This window comes from Eptesicus fuscus, chromosome 13 (assembly GCF_027574615.1).
Source record: "Eptesicus fuscus isolate TK198812 chromosome 13, DD_ASM_mEF_20220401, whole genome shotgun sequence".
NCBI lineage: Eukaryota > Metazoa > Chordata > Mammalia > Chiroptera > Vespertilionidae > Eptesicus > Eptesicus fuscus.
Genome location: NC_072485.1, coordinates 1898586 through 1918542, shown reverse-complemented (window position 1 = coordinate 1918542; position 19957 = coordinate 1898586). Strand labels below are relative to the sequence as shown.

The window sequence follows — 19957 nt, the reverse complement described above, 5'->3', positions numbered from 1 at the left end:
CATATATCCTAACTAAGGCCAGGGATCAGGCCTACAAACAAGATATGTGCCCTTAACTGGAATTGAACCCGTGACCTTCAGTGTGCAGGCCAATGTTCTAACCACTGAGCAAACAGGCTATGGCCATCATTATTTCTTAAATAGATTTTTAACCCCTTTCTCTTTCTCTTCTTCTTCTGCTACCCCTATAACATGAATGTTGTTACACTTTATGTTGTCCCAGAGGTCCCTTAAACTATTTCCTTTTTTTTCCTTTTTGCTGTTCTGATTGGGTGTTTTCCACTGCCTTTTTTATTTTAATAAGTTTTTATTGATTTTTTTTTTTTTTTTTTTTTTTAGAGAGAGAAAGGGAGAGGGAGAGAGACATAGAAGTATCTATGAGAGAGAAACATGGACTGGCTTCCTCCTGCATGCTCCCTAGGGATTGAACCCTCAACTTGGGCATGTGCCCTGACCAGGAATCAAACCAGCGACCTCTTGATACATGGGACAATGCTCAACCAAGACATATCAGCCGGACTCTGCTACCTTATCTTCCAAGTCATTGATTCAATTATCTATTTCCTCTAATCTGCTGTTGATGCGCTCTAATGTATTCTTCATTTGCAATAAGGATTTGAACAACATGTTTGCATGATACTGGACACATCATATGTGTTCAGTAAGAACTAGTTATTAATAACAATATGATTGACTTTAGACAGAGCTGAGCCTTCCCAGAAGACAGATGTACTTCCTGCCCTTCCTCTCCCCATGGCCTATGGGGCTCTGAAACTACACTGTAGTCATTGAACTATAACTTACCTGAGGGCAGAGATCATGTACATCTCACTCATTTCTGCGTTTCCAGTACCTGGCTTGTGCCTGGCACATGACGAGAGTTCCATCCATTTTTATTGGCTCCCTGACTGACTGGCTGAGAGAGATAGGGCCTGAGATCTCGGAAACTCCACTCAGTCCCTGGTCCTTGGCAATGCATGGCCTGTCTTGTTGGAATTGTCCTGTCAATTTCCTTCTAAGCAGATACCTCTTTGATGATCTCCTCTCAAAAGGACAGTAAAAAATTCCTGAATGAGGACCTGGAGTGAAGTGGCTCTCTTGTCAGAGCTCCAGCCCTGAGCACCCAAGAATTCCCACCTTTATTCGTTAGTTCCAGCAACAACTAGCAACAAGCAACAACTGGCTAAGATACCAGCAACAAAGAGTGTCAGCGATGTTTATCTCCCTCGTGAAGACAGGGGCCCAGGCCGTTGACTACCCAGCACCCAAGACTGTTCTCTGTGCAAGCCAGAGTCTCCGCGATGGGAATCCAGCTCTCTCTCCCGCCACGCCACCTCCCACCCTTCACTCTGCACCTGCAGCCTGCTGAGCCCCAGCTGACCACACTTGAAGCTCAGGGCGGAGGCTCTGGGTTCCTGCCTTCTCGTAGGGGCCCCAGCCTGAAGGGTACTGGGTGGAGCCAGGCAAGTTCTGCGCAGGCTGGCTGGCTGCTAGAGGTTGCTCAGTGCTTCTGTGGGAGAAGGACAGAGACCGACATGGAGCAGGGGAAGCGTCTGGCCGTCCTCATCCTGACAATCTCTCTTCTTCAAGGTAAGGGCGGCTTAGGGGGCCTGGCAGCCTGGAGAGAGATTCAGGCCATCAGCATGGGACAAGAATATTGGGATCCATGACCTTGAGCCTACCTCAGCTATCACCTTGGAGTTCAGAGAAAGCAGAGTAAAAATAAAGCCTTCTCTCTGTCAGAGAGAAGCAGTGTCCCATGAGAGAGATGGGCTCTCCATCTCCTGAGGGATCGTCAGAGAACTTAGCTGTCTAGAGAGAAAACCCGGATGTCACCATCTTAGGTTTGAATGTAGCCCAAAAGGGCACAGGCCAGGAACCTGAAAAGAAAAGGTATGTGTTTTTAAACCAGCACTGGGGTTTGGAGGAGACCTATAAAGCACCCACTCAGTTGGTCAGTCCATCAACTGGTCAACCAGTATGGGTGAGGTCCTATTATGTAAGAGACTAGGAAGATATAAATATAAATGAAACCTTCTACCCTGCCCTGGCCGGTGTGGTTCCGTTGCTTAGAGCACCATCCCATCTGCCAAAAGGTGGTGGGTTCAATTCCTAGTCAGGGCACATACCTAGGTTGTGGGGTTTAATCCCCAGTTGGGTCGCATGCCAGAGGCAACTGATCAATCTCTCCCTTCTTCTTCTCTCTTTCTCCCTTCTTCCCTCTCTCTCTCTCCCTTCTTTTCTGTAAAAAAAAAATTTTTATTCTGCCTAAAGAACTCATAAACTAATTATATGAATAAGTTTCAGTGTTTCCAGATTGAATGTTAGGTACAATAAAAGAGACCTGTATGAATATTAGTTGTAAATATCCAAGGGGAAGTGGATGGACTGGGCCATGCCTACATTCTGGACTGCAGATGGTTCTCCACACAACGGGGAAAGCTAACCCGTGAAAGTTGTTGGAATCACACAAGTACTGTGTTAGATGTGAGGACAAGGGGGCTGAGGATAGAACTGTGAGGATACCAACCTTTAAGGGGTAGTTAGAGAAAAAAATATCTCTGGAAAGAGATAAGGGAATGATCAAAGAGCTGGAATAATCAGATGATTCCAATACTATGGAAACTGAAGAAGTAGAAAGTTTCCAAAGTTTCATACTGTCCCTGACAGTATGAAATTTTAAAGAGTGATCCACTAATATAAATATATTTATAAGTTTAAGTTTGTGGGATTTGACAACATAAAGGTCATGGATAATTTAGAACCATTTCCTTGGGGTAGTGTGAGTAGAAGCCAAATGGAAATGAGTTGAAGGGGAAGGGCAGATAATAAAGATAAGAAAGCATAGACTATTCTTTAAAGAAGTTTGGAAGAAAAGGAAGGATAGTTTGAGTGGTAAATAGGGGGAAACAGAGTCTAAGAATAAATTTTTTGAGTGTGAAAGAAATTTGAGCACATTTCCAGGCTGAAGGAGAAGATAGTGAATAGAGGTCCTGGAGTTGATGTTGAAAGGATGGGGTCAAGAGTGGGGTCAATGGCACAGAGGGAAAGGCAACCTCACCCTCTAGACCAGAAGGGAGGAAGTGCAGATGGCTTCAGCCACAGGTGGGCTTGTAGAAGAAAGCTGCAGGAGAAAGGCCATGACAGCATTTATGTTCTCAGCAAACTAGGAGGGAGGCAATGCCACCTGCTGACGCTGAGCTGGGTGGTGATTGAGCGGGTCCTGAAGGGGACAGTGAGAGTTTATAATTATTTCTGAGGGGAGTGGAGAAGGATGACACAGGTGGAAGGGCAATGCGTAGAGCCCGAGTGAGGCAGAAAGAGCACCAGGCTGAGCAACAGAAGCCTGCGCCCAGCCCCCAATACGCTGTGTGAACTCGGACAACTCTTGCTCCGCGGGGCTCATTCTCTCAGCACTCAACCCAGGAAACTTGACTACATGAGCTCTCATGTCCCAAAAGGAAGCAGGATTCAGATAAGCAAAATTAAAAGATGCTAGCAGTCCGTTAGGCCCTCTTTCCTATGGAACCTGACTTAAAATAAGGGACCTCTCTGTCCCTCCCATAGTGAGCAGGCGGTTGGGGAGAAGAACTAGTGAGAAATGTGCTTAACTGTTTGTCTTGATTTTTATTTTATTTTTTTTAATTTTTATTTTTTTAGATGTAATCATTTTTATTCAGATTTTTTTCAAAGCAATAGAAGGGTCGATTAATACCTATCTTTCCAAGTTAAGACCTAAAACTGTTTCCAAAACTTCAAATAAGAAAACTCCTGCTTGAAGTACAAGGATAATCTGTATCACCTTAAACCAGCAATAAAAAAGTAAAATATAAACTTTTATTTAGAATTAAAGCAAATACTTCAGTATCACAAACACAATATTAAACTTCAAGAAACATACTGCTAATTTGGAGTGAGCATTGATTTGCACAATTACAACGTGCGGACAAAACCCAGAAGAGGGGAGCAGGCCTGGCATTTGCACCCCGGTGCAGCCGTTGGTCACACCACCAGCACAAAGCGAGACACTCAGAGGGGCTACGATCTGCGATGATCTGTCAGTGGTGGCAAAGGTGAGGTGCAGGCGGTGCAGCTGCTACTCGTCCTCGTCAGAAGACTCTCTCTCAAATGTGTAGGCCATGAAGCAAGCGTCGGGTCTCTCGGGGACAAGGGCGTGCCCCGTCTCACCATCTCAGAGCCCATAAAGCTGAAGGTGCGGAGCAGAGCGGCTCTGTCATCACGGTTCTTGTGGAAGCAAATGAAGACGTGGTCAGCATGCAGCTGCTCCTCTGCAAACTCGAGAAGAGCTGCGAAGCTGTCTTTGCTCCCCGGGGGCAGAGCCCCGCCTGGGGTCTCGATGTAGAGGCAGCTGCCGCTCAGCACTGCTCTCCAGTTAACGCGTTTGGCCTCTGTGAGCCTGGTCTGGGCATTGAGAATTCTCGTCTTGTTGTTAGACGTTAGTTCCTCTGTTACATTCAGCCTATTATCAGAGTAAAATCAATCAGCTGAAAGGTTGTGATCCCCCTGACTATGCCCTCGCCCACCTGGGACCTCCAGGGTGGGGGAGGGACATCAGGAGCACCACGGAGGCCCTGGACCCAGGTTACTACAGCCGTTAAGGGAGACCCCGGAGGAACTCTCGCTGCTGCGGCCTCCGGCTGTGCGGACTGCTGAGCGGCAGGTGCGCCTGGGGTGAACGGAGGCGCTGCGTCTATTCCCTTCCTTCTCTCTGGCCAAACAGTGGCTGTTGAGGATCCGCTGCAGGGAGGATTTCACCATCCGGCCGCTGGGCCCGAAACCAGGAAAGCCTCCGCTGCGCCTCCCCGCATCGCCGCCGCTGCTCGCCGTTCGCCTGTCCTGATTTTTAAATTTGTTCTCATTTATTCATCTATGCATCTATTCAACAAACATAAAGCTCTTGTTATGTTCCAGGCACTGTGCTGGGTACTAGTCACAAAGAGTTCAGCCTTGTGGAACATCCTAAGGCAGTTGACTCCTTTCAACTACTTCCATCATACTTTGTTTTTTCTTTTACTTCTTCTTTTTTAATTATGTCTTTATTGATTTCAGAGAGGAAGGGAAAGGAAGAGAGGGATAGAAGCATCAATGATGAGAGAGAATCATTGAATGGCTGCCTCCTACACATCTCTTACTGGGGATTGAGCCCGAAACCTGGGCATGTGCCCTGACCGGAAATCGAACTGTGACCTCTTGGTTCATAAGTTGACACGCCTATGAACTGAGCCATGGCATCCAGGCCATCATACTTTTATACATGCCCCATTATTTCCCTCTAGCCATGTTACCTCTCTCGTCCTTTTCCAAGTCTGTATCTTTGCTTAGCTATTCTTTCTTTCCAGAATGCCTTTCTCTGTCTAGTGAATGCTTCTCTGTTAAGCTTTCCTGTCACTCACCCTTGGGCAAAATCAATAGATTCTATCCCCTTTCATGTGTATGCTTATAAATACTAAATGATCATTTATGCTTTATTACATTAATTACACATGTGTTTATTTTTTTTCCACTTCATCGTAAACTCTTTGGAAACGGCAACTAGTTCTTCATATCCCCACCCTTTCCTTCCTCACTGCTCCATCACGGCAGGAACATAATAGTGCCCAGTAAATGTTTGGATGAATCCAATTGGATTGAACGCCAGTGCTAGCTCTCTGTAGTAGTTCTACCATACAACTCTACTACTCTAGGTTTGGAGACAGATTTGGGATCTTGAATAGCTAACTCCCATAGGACAGCCAGGGTTTCTACAAGAAATAAGTCATCAAAACTGAAGGTTTTCGCAGTCACTCAGCTCTGAAAGGCTTTAGCTCGTGCACACTCACTCCTTGCCAGGACCTCAGCTGCTAAAGGGACAGCGTTCCAGCCTGTGCAGACGACACCCTTCCCTATGCTGCAATACAATTCTGATGCTAAGAGTGAGCACCAAACCCCAGGAGTTAAGAGTACAGTCACCAACAAGACTGCCCTCACTTTTGTTGTTGTTGTTGTTGTTGTTGTTAGTTTGTTTTGTTGTTGTTAATTCTCATCCAAGGATATTTTTCCATTGATTTTTAGACAGAGTGGAAAAGAGAGGGAAAAACAGAAACACTGATGTGAGAGAAACACATCAATTGGTTGCTTCCTGCATGGGCCCTGGGCCTGGGCTGGGCAGGAGCCTGTAACCAACGTACGTGCCCTTAACCGGATCAAACCCAGGAGCCTTTGGTCTGCAGGCCAACACTCTATCCACTGAGCCAAACTGGCTAGGGAAAGACTGCCCTCACTTTATTTATTTTTTTAATTTTTTTTTATTGAGGTATTATATGTGTACAAATCTTACCATTGCCCCCCCCACCCCACACCCATACATGCCCTCACCCTCCAGAGTTTTGCTTCCATTGTTTATGCTTATATGCATGCATACAAGTCCTTCGTTTGATTTCTTATCTCCCCCACCTCTCCCTAACCTTCCCCCTGTAATTTGACAGTCTATTTGATGCTTTACTGTCTCTGTATCTATCTTTTTGTTCATCACTTTATAATGTTCTTTACTATCCATAAATGAGTGAGGTCATGTGGTATTTTTCTTTCATTGACTGGCTTATTTCACTTAGCATAATGTTCTCCAATTCCATCCAGGTTGCTGAAAATGATGAGAATTCCTTCTTTTTTATGGCAGCATAGTATTCCATTGTGTAGATGTACCACAGTTTTCTGATCCAGTCATCTGCTGACGGGCACCTAGGCTGTTTCCAAATCTTAGCTATGGTAAATTGTGCTGCTATGAACATAGGGGTGCATATGTCCTTTCTGATTGGTGTTTCTAGTTTCTTCAGATATATTCCCAGGAATGGGATTACTGGGTCAAATGGGAGTTCCATTTTCAGTTTTTTGAGGAAACTCTATACTGTTCTCCACAGTGGCTGCACCAGTCTGCATTCCCACCAGCAGTGCACGAGGGTTCCTTTTTCTCCGCATCCTCGCCAACACTTGTTGTTTGTTGATTTGTTGATGATAGCCATTCTGACAGGTGTGAGATGACTGCCCTCACTTTAAATGCCAAGCACAAGTTCAGGGATCTCCAGGACACCCATACTTCTGGCAAACTGGATTCCCACCCCCCAACCCCCTCAGGTCTATCAATTTGCTATAACAACTCATAGAACTCAGGAAAACACTATACTTACTATTACAGTTTTATTCTAAAAAATGAAATCAGGACCAGCTACATGAAGAGACACGTAGGGTGGGATCTGGGAAGTTCTTGAGCACAGAGCCTCCGCGCCTCTCCTGTGAAATCAGGAGACATCCCCTTCCTGGCACGTTGATGTGTTCACCAACCAGGAAGCTCCACTGAGTTTTTCTTGGGGTTTCATTACATAGGCATGACTAATTGAAAAATTGGCCAGGGACTAAACTCAATCTCCAGTGCCCCTCCCCTCCTAAAGCTCAAAGTCTCAGTTCTCTAATTACATGGTTGGTCTTGACCAACCCTTTCCTGAATCATCTCATTCATTATACTGGTAAACCCACCTATGATCCAAGGGCACAACAAGAATAACAAAAGCACTCCTTAAATTCCAAGGGTTTAGAAACTTCCTCCCAGGAATTCATGACAGCGACCTGATAAATTCTTCATTGCACAACACCCTGGATTCAATTTGGTGGCTCAGGTTAACAATCCAGGGACATAGGTATAGATACTTTACTCCTGTGGGTTAGCATCTCTCTTCATTTTGGCCTTAAATGACCACCTAAATGATACCACAGGGCATCTGAATAACTCCATGCCCAGTTGACCCTCTGTCTCTCTTCTATCCCTACAGGTACAATTGTCCAGTCGAAACAAGGTAGGGAAATGGCTTTTTTCTCTGCTGAAACTCTGAGGAAATTCATGGAAATATGCCTTCCTAAAACAGTAGTTCTGTATGAGATAATGAGTGATAAGTAACAAACTTCTCCATTGTCAACCAAATCAGTGGCCAGTCAATTAATTGTCTGATTCTTGGAGGAGGTAGGCACTACTCAAAATGTTACCCATGAGCCAACGGCGTAGACATCATCTGGGAGAGCTGCAGAGTCTCAGCCCTCCCAGAACTGCTCACTTAGAACCAAAGTTCTAACTAGGTCCCCATGTGCTTCATGTACACATTGATGTTTGAGAAGACTGTGGTGACATGGTCTTCTTCTGTACCCTGGGTGGAAAGAACGTCAGAGGCAAGATCTTTAACAGACCATGGCTTTTCCCTTTTCAGGAAACCATTTGATAACAGTGAATGACAATCAAGAAGATGGTTCAGTACTTCTGACTTGCAACTTGAAAGGCAAAGATATCAAGTGGTTTAAAGATGGGAAGGAAATAACTACTACAAATGAAAAAACATGGAACCTGGGAAGTAGTTTGAAGGACCCTCAAGGGACATATTGGTGTCAAGGATCAGCGAACAATTCACAATCACTCCAAGTGTATTATAGAAGTACGTGACACACACACACCCCTTTGGTTTGCTTGCTGTGAAATTAAGCTGCCCTTACTGTTGGTGATTTCCTGTATGGAATGAGTGAAAAATAGATGCTGAAGAGTGATAAAATGGATGCTAAACATCCAGTTTTCTTCATCTCAGCTTGCCTCTCGTTGAAAATAACAAGACAGTTCCCCAGCTTCTTTTTTTTAATATATTTTTATTGATTTTAGAGAGGAAAGGAGCAGGAGAGAGAGAGAAACAGAAACATCAATGAGAGAAAATGACTGATCGGCTGCCTCCTGCACGCCCCCTACTGGGGACCGAGCCCACAACCCAGGCATGTGCCCTTGACCAGAATTGAACCCGGGACGCTTCAGTTTGCAGGCCAACACTCTATCCACTGAGCAAAACCAGCTAGGGTTCCACCAGTTTCTTGGTAAAACATAGCCAGTCCCCAAAGACTGGTTTACCTTTGTGTGGGCCCCTGGATTGGAGCAGTTAGCAATTTATATAAAGTAAGTTAGGGTGGGGAGGGGAGACAAGAGATGACAAGGTGAGCAGCAGTAAGATGTAGAAGGCAACTGAGCACAGAGAAGGGGATCTGGTCTTTCTTCTCTTTCACATAGTTCCCGGCCATAAGACTACCTGGGCTTCTCCAGGACTTTGGGAAGAGAGAGGAACATCAAGAAGCATTGCATTCTTAGTCCAAGGATCTTCCCAGGCCATTCCCTTGCCATACAACCCACAGAGGGAGCAGTCTGTTGCCCTAGCTAGACAAAGGCATTATTGTTGGTAGACAGGAGCAAAAGATCCAGAAAAACAACTTTCACACCCTGAAGTAGACTCATCTCTCCTTTCCTCACAGTGTGTCAGAACTGCATTGAGCTGAATGCATCCACTGTGTCTGGCTTTGTCTTCGCCGAGATCTTCAGCATTTTCTTCCTTGCTGTTGGGGTGTACTTCATTGCTGGACAGGATGGAGTTCGCCAATCAAGAGGTAAAAGAATGTTCTTAGATGAGATATGAGACCACCTGGGGCCCTCAGCTTTCTTCCAACCAAAATAGCCCCAGAGAAGAGCCTGCGTTGGTTGGTACCTGCTGGGGAGGCTCTCTCTGTGGCCAGGAGAAGGGATGCCTAGTGTTTTCACAGCATATATACCTGTCTCAAGATCCAACTCCCCCATTCATCCTCTGTGGTTTTTAAAAAACTCTTTATTGAAGTAAAACCTACATACAGAAAAGTCCATGAATCACAAGCAAACAGCTCAATAAGATTTAATAAAGTAAGCACACCCATGAATCCAGCACCCAGGTTAAGAAAGAATATTACCAACATCTTAGAAGTCCCCCTTGTGGTCACTTCCAGACTCTCCCTATCCCCAAAAGTGAGCACTATGCAGACTTACAACATTGATTAATTTTGTCTGTTTTTGTGCCTTATGTAAATGGACTCATACAGTAAGTACTACGATGGTGAATTCTTTTGCTCAATAATGTGCTTGTGATATCCACTCACATTCTTCTATATATATACTAGAGGCCTGATGCATGAAAATTCATGCACTGGGGGGTTCCCTCAGCCTGGCCTGCCACCTCTCACAGTCCGGGAGCCCTCAGGGGATGTCCTCTGCGGGAGGCCACCCCCATCACCCCGTTGCTGCTGCCACTGCCGGCCACGGCGGCTGCAAGGCCTGAGCCCCAGGCCTCACAGCTGCTGTGGCTTGTCTGGATGGACGTCCAGAAGACGTCTGTCCTAATTAGCATAGTGCCCTTTTATTAGTATAGATTTTTTTTTATTGACTTCAGAGAGGAAGGGAGATGGAGAGAGAGACAGAAACATCAATGATGAGAGAGAATCATTGATTGGCTGCCTCCTGCACATCCTCCACTGGGGATGGAGCCCACAAACTGGGCATGTGCCCTGACTAAGAATCGAACCATGACCTTCTGGTTCATAGGTTGATGCTCAGCCACTGAGCCACACCAGCCGGGCATCCACTCATATTCTTGTACATAGGTGTATTTCACTAATTCTTACTGTTATTTAGTATTCCATTGTGTGACTATAACCCAATTTATCATCCTCTCTACTGTGTGCGTGTGTGTGTGTGTGTGTGTGTGTGTGTGTGTGTGTGTGTGTTTTGTTTATCTTTTGTGCAGCTTCAGACAAGCAGACCCTGTTGTCCAATGACCAGCTCTACCAGGTAAGGGAACATTGCTACAATTAGTGGTCGTTTAACATTTTGAAATGGGGGTGCGGGCAAGTTATTTGGAAGATGCTAGATAGATACGAAACTGCTTAGGACATGCCAGATGATCGCATAGTTATCCCTCTTGGTGGAAAGGATGAAATAGGAGAAGGGTTGAGAGAGGCTGAGGTCAGGATCTAGTGAGCAAAATCAAAGAACACACCGAGAGGGAAAGCCTCCATCTGTTCATCCTCTTTCTGCCCCCAGGACCACAAAGCACCCATGTCAAAGCCTTGCATGTAAAAAGCACTCAATACGTATGCATCTTACTAATTCATGAGGATGGGGGGATTGTACTTATGACTATGCTGTCCTTTTAGCCCCTCAAGGATCGGGAAGATGACCAATACAGCCACCTTCAAGGAAACCAACTGAGGAGAAATTGAGCTCAGGACTCCGAGGAGCTGTGTCCTACATCATTTCCAAGGCAGTGCCTTCGCATTCCCTGCCCTCCCCACTGTGCCAAGTCTGTCTCCTTTCCCCAAGCAGCTATGAAGACCAGGGGTGAGGGGTGGGCTGATTGTGGAGGCCCATTTCTAAAGACACAGGGGCTAGTGCTAATTTTCTTGACCTAAAACATATGAAAGCTGTGTATAACTTTACATCCTTTCAGAAGAGGAATGCTGAATATTAATCTTATTTCTATATAAATGTTTCTCAGCATCCACACTATTAACATTTTGGTCTATTTGTATACATAAATGCATAACCCATGGACGCAGACAGTGGGGTGGTGAGGGCCTGAGGTGGGGGTGGGGAAGTGGGGGGGTGGAAGGGGTAGATGGGGGAAAGAAGGGGACATATGTAATACTTTCAACCATAAGATTTAAAAAAAAAAACAACATTTGGTCTAGGTAATTCTTTGTGGTGAGGGTACTATCCTGTGCTTTGTAGAGTTTTTAGCAGCCTCCCTGGCCTCTAGTCACCAGAGGTCAGCAGTATCCCCATTTTGACAATCAAAATTATCTCCAGATATTGCAGATGTCCCCTTAGGGGCAAAATCACTCTTAGTTAAGAACCACTGATCTATATTAGCTTCTCAATCAACCAATAGATCAATCAATCAAACAGAAGTTTCAATCAGGAAAACAGGGCCCAAACATTATTTGGTTTTCTGAATCAACTGTAATTTTTTAAAATATATATTTTTTTATTGATTTCAGAGAGGAAGGAAGAGGGAGAGAGAGATAGAAACATCAATGATGAGAGAGGGTCATTGATCGGCTGCCTCCTGCATGCTCCATACTGGGGATTGAGCCCGCAACCTGGGCATGTGCCCTTGACTAGAATCAAACTCGGGACCCTTGAGTCCGAAGGTCGACACTCTATCCACTCTATCCAAATGGGCCTCTACAATCAGCCCAAACCAGCTAGGGCTGTAATTTTTTTTAATCCAGATATTCTTAAGTGGATAAATTTGATAAAAATTACTAAGAACAGGAGAGGTCACTTAAAGTGAGTGCATTTTATAGCAAATTATACCTCAATACAATTATTTTTTAAATGACATTTTTACAACGTTAGTCATTGCAGCATTCATTGTATGGGCAAGAGATTGGAACTAACTGAAATCTCCATCACATCAAATACAACAGAGTTTAAAAGGTTTGGGTAAGACTTTAAAATTACTGTTTCACATCAAAATGATAACCACATCATAATTATAACAAAATTACAGAACAACCATCATTCAGACCCACCTAACCTCTAGCTGAACAGAAGTCCTATAACTTAGGATATAAAGAAGACACATAGAGTCGGTAGGAGGGGCGGAGAGGTGGAACAGCTGGTCCCACACCCACGTGTGGTGGTTAAAAATGGGGATGGATAGCTCAGCTACAGAGCTCCGCCCTGAGGAGTGAGGAGTCTCGGCCCCACACCAGGCCCCCCAGCCCAGAGTTCCAGTGCCGGGAAGAGAAGTCCCCATAACTTCTGCCTGTAAAAACTAGCAAGGATTGTGGCTGAATGAGACGGATGCTGCTAAAGGGCCCATGCACAGACTTACACAGGCTCACTTGCTCAGAATTCCAGCAGTGGGGCAGCAGCTGGAAAGGCACCGGGGGCACATGGGGAGGACTGAAGTGTCTGGCATCAGGGACAGAGCTGGAGGGGCAGCTTTTCCCCAGACAGAAGTGCTGGCCGAGGCCGTTGTTCCTGTGCTGAGCCCTCCTCCAACAGAGCAGGCTGGCGAGCCACCATATCTGAGACGCCCTTAACCTGGCAAACACTGTTCTCCCTGCCCTGGTGATTCCCTGAAACCCCACCCAACTTTCAGACCCACCCAGGCCCTTTCCAGTGGCTTTTCCATATAAACAGCTTCTGGCTCAGTATGACCCATACCTCTTGCTAAGTAGCCCCAGGCCCCGTACTAGCAACAGCAAGCCTTGGTTCACAGCTTGGCCTCTCTCCTGGCACCACCAAGCCCAGCATAAATAGCAGCCATCTGCAGATGGCTTTGTGGCTCATGCCAGGAGGCCCCAGGAAGTGTACAAGTAGTGGCTGACCTTGGCATGTACTTGCTGTGTGACTCCAGAGCTAGCGCACCTGATGGATAGCCTCAGAGCTCGCTGAAGCACCAATCAAACACCACCACAAGTGACACACTCAAGCCTGGACTTGGCAGGTCCCTGAGCCCTGCACCATGGGGTTGGCCCCTGCATAGTAGATCCTCCACATGGTCCTGGCCAGTCCTCCTAGTGGCCAGTACACACAGCCAGCCAGTTCTCACAGCCGATCGGCCTAGGGGCAAATCCCTCCCATTAACATACCAACAGCAATTAAGGGTCAACTACCACAGGAGGATGCACACATCCCACACAAGGGTGCACCTGGAGCACCCAGCTTAGGTGACCAGGTAGGCCACACCACTGGACCCTCTAGAACACTTATTACACAAGGCCACTCTACCAAGCGCAGGAGATATAGCAGCTCTACTTAATACATAGAAACAAACACAGGGACTCAGCCAAAAGGTGGAGACAAAGAAGCATGTCCCAAATGAAAGAACAGAACAAAACTCCAGAAAAAGAACTGAACAAAATGGAGACAAGCAATCTACCAGATGCGGAGTTCAAAACACTGGTTATAAGGATGCTCAATGAGCTTAGGGGAAGAGTAGAGGAACTTAGAACTTCAACAAAGAGACAGAAAACATAAAATAGAACTAGAAAGCATAAAAAAGAACCAGTCAGGAATGAAAAATACATTAACTGAAATGAAGAATACATTACAGGGAATCAACAGTAGAGTATGTGGAGAATAGGATCAAATCTGTGATTTGGAAGATTAGTAGCAGAAAACACCCCATCAGAACAGCAAAAAGAAAAAAAAAGCCAAAAAATGAGGACAATGTAAGGAGTGTCTAGGATAACTTCAAGAGTACCAACATTTGCATGATGGGAGTGCAGGAAAGAAAGAGAGTAAGAAATTGAAAACCTATTTGAAAAAATAATGATGAAAAACTTTCCTAACCTGGTGAAAGAAAAAGACTTACAAGTCCAGAAAGTGCAGAGTCCCAAACAAGATGAACCCACAGAGGCCCACACCAAGACACATCATAATTATAATGCAAAAGATTAAAGACAAAGAAAAAAATCTTAAAAGCAGCAAGAGAAAAGCAGTTAGTTACCTACAAGGGAGCTCCCATAAGACTGTCAGTTGATTTCTCAACAGAAACTTTGCAGACCAGAAGGGATTGGCAAGAAATGTGCAAAGTGATGAAAAGCAAGGACCTACAACCAAGATTACTCTACCCAGCAAAGCTATCATTTAGAATTGAAGGTCAGATAAAGAGCTTCACAGACAAGAAAAAAGCTAAAGGAGTTCATCACCACAGTAGTACATGAAATGTTGAAGGATCTTTTTTAAGAAGAAGAAGATCAAAATATGAATAATAAAGTAGCAATAACTATACATGTATCAACAATTACTTTAAATGCAAATGGATTAAGTGCTCCAATTAAAAGACATATGGATAACAAAACAGGACCCTTACATATGCTGTCCAAGGGAGACTCACTTCAGATCAAAAGACACAAATGGACTGAAAGTAAAGGTATGGAAAAAGATATTTCATGAAAATGGAAACAAACACAGTGAAAAAAGCTGGAGTAGCAATACTTATACCACAAAATAAACCTTAAAACAAAACCTATAACTAAAAACAAAGAAGGACTCAGCCATTCCACCCAAAACACTAAATTGAAAAGATATATACGTACATCCCTATGTTCATTGCAGCATTGTTTACAATAGCCAAGGCATGGAAGCAACCTAAGTGCCATTAGTAGATGACTGTATAAAGAAGTGGTGCATATATACAATGGAATATGAGTCAGCCATAAAAAAGAATAAAATCTTGCCATCTGCAACAACATTAATGGATCTAGAGAGTATTGTACTGAGTGAAATAAATCAGACAAAAAGACAAATGCCAGATAATTTCACTTATTTGTGGAATCTAAAAAAAACCCCAACAAAATAAACAAACAAGCTGACCTGAAATAGACTCATAAATACAGAAAACATTTTGATGGTTGTCAGATGGGAGGGGTGGGGAAATATGTGAAAAAAAAGTGAAGGGATTGCCCTAGCCAGTTTGCTTAGTGGTTAGAGTATCAGCCCACAGACGGAAGGGCCTCAGGTTTGATTCCAATCAAGGGCATGTATCTTGGTTGCAGGCTCAATCCCTGGGCCCAGTCAGGGCGTGTGCAGGAGGCAACCAATTGATGTTTAGGATCTCTGACTCCATGTTTCTGTCCCCTGTCTCTCCCCCTTCCCTTCCACTCTCTCTGGGAATCAATGGAAAAAATATCCTCAGGTAAGGATTAACAAACAAACAAAAGTGAAGGGTTTAAGAAGTACAAATTGGTAGTTACAGAATACTCATAGGGATGCAAAGTACAGCATAGGGAATATAGCCAATAATCCTATATAATAAAAGCCTAATATGCAAATCAACCGAACGGTGGAATGACTGGTCAGCAGGGGGCAGGGCTGGTGAGTGGGCAGCACCAAGCCAGCCAAGGTGGGTGCCAGTGGGCAGAGGGAAGGGACAGTGATTGGGGGGCAGCGGCGATTGGTGGTGGCGGAGGGGCAATCCAGTGACAGGGCTGGCCGCTCACCGGCCAGCGCTGTCCCTCGTTCGGCCCGTGGGTCGCCTCCTGCAAAGGGAGGCCACTGGTGGCAGCAGCAAGGCAATGGGGGAGTGGGGCCGGCCACTCGCTGGCCGATGCCAGCCCCTGATCGGCCCACCAGTCGCCTCACACAGAGGGAGGCCACTGGCAGTGGCGGCAGGGAGATGGGGGGCGGGGCCGGCTGCTCGTCAGCTCACACCGTCCCCCGATCGGCCTGTGGGTCTCCTTCAGCAGAGGGACATCCCCTGAGGACACCTGGTCTGCAAGAGGGCACAGGCCGGGCTGAGGGACACCCTTCCCCGCCCCCCCCTCCCTGCCCCGAGTGCACGAATTTTCGTGCAACAGGCCCTAGTATTGTAATAATTATATATGGTATCTGGTGGGTACTAGATTTATCAGGGTGATCACTTTGTAAGTTATATACATGTCTAATCACACAGTTGTACATCAGAAAGTAATATAATATTGTACATCAGCTGTAAATAAAGATTATTTTTAAAAAGTAGAACACTTGAGCCCTAACCGGTTTGGCTCAGTGGATAGAGCATCGGCCTTCGGACTGACAGGTCCCTGGTTCGATTCGTCAAGGGCATGTACCTTAGTTGCGGCACATCCCCAGTAGGAGGTGTGCAGGAGGCAGCTGATAGATGTTTCAACTCTCTATCCCTCTCCCTTCCTCTCTGTAAAAAATCAATAAAATATATTTTAGGAAAAAAATAAAAAGTAGAACACTTCAAAAGACCAAACTGAAAGATAGGAGTGGAATATTAAGGACCTATTACTTAAAAAGGCAAAAAGCAATTCTCCCATGAATTACTCTCACATTTTAATGGTTTTATATTATGCACTTAAATCTTTGTTCCATCTTTAATTAATTTTAGAGTAAAGGCCTAACACTTTGGCTAACTTTTAAGCCACATAGCTTTCCAGTTATTCCAGAACTACTTTTTAAATGATCCTTCTTGTGCTCATTGATTTTATTTATTTTATTTTTCAATTACTGTTGACATTCAATATTATTTTGTATCACTTTCAAGTATACAGCACACTAGTTAGACAAATATATAATTTACAAAGTGATCTCCCCGGTAATTCTAGTATTCATCTGGCCATACATCCTATCTAATAAAAGAGTAATATGCAAATTGACCATCACTCCAACACACAAGATGGCTGCCCCCATGTGAACACAAGATGGCCAGCAGGGGAGGGCAGTTAGGGGTGACCAGACCTGCAAGGGAGGGCAGTTAGGGGTGACCAGGCCTGCAGGGGAGGACAGTTGGGAGAGACCAGGCCAGCAGGGGAGGGCAGTTAGGGGCAATTGGGCCAGCAGAGGAGGGCAGTTGGGGGGGACCAGGCCTGCAGGGGAGGGCAGTTGGAGGGAACCAGGCCAGCAAGGGAGGGCAGTTAGGGGCAACCAGGCCTGCAGGGGAGGGCAGTTGGGGGAGACCAGTCCAGGAGGAGAGGGCAGTTGGGGGTGACCAGACCTGCAGGGGAGGGCTGTTGGGGGGAACCAGGTCTGCAGGGGAGGGCAATTGGAGAGGGCCAGGCCAGCAAGGGAGGGCAGTTAAGAGCGACTAGGCTGGCAAGGGAGATCAGTTAGGGGTGACCAGGCCAGCAGGGGAGGGCAGTTGGGGGTGACCAGGCGGCAGGGGAGAGCAGGTAGGGGCAATCGGGTCAGCAGGGGATCAGTTAGGTGTCAATCAGGCTGGCAGGGGAGTAGTTAGGGGGTGATCAGGCTGGCAGGCAGAAGCAGTTAGGGGCAATCAGGCAGGCAGGCAGGTGAGCGGTTGGGAGCCAGCAGTCCTAGATTGTGAGAGGGTTGTCCGATTGCCCATTTAGGCCTGATCCCACCACTGGGATTGGGCCTAAACAGGCAGTCAGACATCCCTCAAGGGATCCCAGATTGGAGAGGGTGCAGGCTGTGCTGAGGGACACCCCCCTGCACGAATTTCGTGCACCGGGCCTCTAGTAGTAATTACAATATCATTGACTATATTCCCTATGCCGTACTTCACATCCCCTGACTATTTTAAGTGCTATGTTACCACTCTACTCTTACCACATTGTGAACTCCACGAAGAAAGGAACATGTGTGTTTTCAGTACTATATCTTTCAGCACCAGAACAATGCTGAAACAAGATTGCATAGTACTGTGTGTGTGTGTTAAAATATACATAACATAGAATTTACCATTTTAACCATTTTTAAATATACTATTCAGTGTCATTAAGTACAGTCACAATATTGTGCAATCATTGCCACTATCCATTTCCAGAACTTTTTCATCATCCTAAACTCCATACCCCATTAAACAATAGCTCCCATTCCCTCCCCCCCACCCCCCAGACCCTGGTACTCTCTGCTCTATCTTTCTGTCTCTATGATATGTCTTTTCTAGGCACCACATGTAAATGGAAGCATACAATATTTGTTATTTTTTGTCTGGTATCTTTCACTAACTTTTTCAATGTCCATCTATATTGTAGCATATATCGGAATTTCAGGCTTTTTAAGGCTGAAAAATAGTCAGTTTTATGTACAGACCACATTCTGTTTATCCACTCACCTGCCAATGGACATTTGGGTTGTTTCCACCTTTTGGCTATCTACACTAATAAAAGAGTAAGATGCAAATTGACCGTACCTTTGTGACACCCACCAGCCCATCAGGAGTGAGTATGCAAATTAACCCAACAAAGCTGGTGGGTTAATTTGCGTACATAGGTGCCAAGCGGCTGGGGGCGGGGCAGGACAATCGCCATGGTGACAACGCAGGGGTTCTGCACTGCCCCAGCCGCTCCGGGCCTCTGGGCAGCGTGGGAAGGCGGAAAGGCAACTCTAGGCCAGAACAAAGGCAGTGCCAGCAGCCAGGGGAAGGAAGGCCCATTCTTGCACGAATCTTCATGCATTGGGCCTCTAGTTATGAATAATGTTACTATGAACATTGGTGTACAAGTATCTGTTTGAGTCCCTGCTTTCAATTCTTTTGGGTATCTACCCAGAAGTGGAATTACTGCATCACATGGTAATTCCATGTTTGACTTTTTAAGGAACTGCTAAAGTTTTTCCAAAGTGAACTATGCTGTACACTTGAAACTAATATAATGTATGTCAACTGAAATTGAAAAATAACTTTAAGAAATGTTTTAATCCTGCCCTACCCAGTTTGACTCAGTGGACAGAGTGTCAGCCTGCAGACTGAATGGTCCCCAGGTTCGATTCCGGTCAAGGGCACAGGCCTGGGTTGGGCTTCAGTCCCCAGTAGGGGGCCTACAGGACGTAGCAGATCCATGATTCTCTCTCATCATTGATGTTTCTATCTCTCTCTCCCTCTCCCTTCCTCTCTGAAATCAATAAAAATATTTTTTAATGTTTTAATCCTCACCTGAGGATATGTTTTTGTTTGTTTTATTTTAGAGAGAGAAAGAAAGGGAGAGGGAGAGGGAGAGGGGAGGGAGAGAGAGAAAGAAGTAGAGAGAGAAAGAGACATGGAGACATAAATGGATTGCCTCCCTTACAGAGATGGAACCAAATCTGGTTATGTGCCCTGATCAGGAATCAAACCCTAGACACTGGGCAACACTGGCCAGAGCTGGAATTGAAAAATACTTTTTTTTTTTTTTAATTTAGATAGCATATTTTAGCACACTGCCTTGACAACCAATCCGAGCTCAAATGTTTCTGTTATTGTTATTACTGTTGTTGTTGCTTCACAGCTAATAATAAATAGTGAAGAGTAACAGAAACTGCTTCAAAAAGGCCTAAGACCGGTAGGAAACATAGGAAGCAGAAGCCCAAAGAAATTGCGGCAGTGCCGGGATCGCGAGGTCACACCTGCGGGCCACACAGTTTCACCCAGTCCCAAACAGCCCCTCCCAGTCTCGCCGCCCCGCCCCCAAGCCCCGCCCCGCTCCCAGTCCCCGACCCCCCACCCCGCTCCCAGGCCCCGCCCCTCCCGGGCAGGTGGCGCCTGCGCCCTGGGCGTGTTTGCGCGCCGGAGCCCGCGAAGGTGGCACACTCTGCTTCCGGCGCAGGCCGCCTCCGCAGGGCCCGGCGCCTCGTGGTGATGTAAGTTCCGGTTGCCCGGCTGAGTCGGAAGTGGGAACC

General features: G+C 45.8%; 1 protein-coding gene and 1 pseudogene across 1 annotated transcript; one reads left to right on the top strand and one right to left on the bottom strand.

Annotated features, from left to right (window-relative positions):
- The first annotated feature begins 1488 nt into the window (after positions 1 to 1488).
- LOC103293740 (T-cell surface glycoprotein CD3 gamma chain) lies at positions 1489 to 11362 on the top strand. The gene is made up of 6 exons (XM_008150107.3): positions 1489 to 1590; positions 7824 to 7847; positions 8253 to 8474; positions 9328 to 9459; positions 10623 to 10666; positions 11032 to 11362. The coding sequence occupies exons 1-6, from the start codon at positions 1536 to 1538 to the stop codon at positions 11095 to 11097; spliced, it is 543 nt and encodes a 180-aa protein (XP_008148329.2). The 5' UTR covers positions 1489 to 1535; the 3' UTR covers positions 11098 to 11362.
- LOC103293739 (ornithine decarboxylase antizyme 1-like) lies at positions 3816 to 4785 on the bottom strand (annotated as a pseudogene).
- Positions 11363 to 19957: the final 8595 nt, after the last annotated feature.

Excerpts from the sequence above, each read along its gene's own strand:
- LOC103293740 (XM_008150107.3), top strand. The coding sequence starts at position 1,536 with ATGGAGCAGGGGAAGCGTCTGGCCGTCCTCATCCTGACAATCTCTCTT. Across the intron at positions 8,475-9,327 it reads ACTCCAAGTGTATTATAGAA|TGTGTCAGAACTGCATTGAG; the intron begins GTACGTGACACA and ends CTTTCCTCACAG. Across the intron at positions 9,460-10,622 it reads TGGAGTTCGCCAATCAAGAG|CTTCAGACAAGCAGACCCTG; the intron begins GTAAAAGAATGT and ends TCTTTTGTGCAG.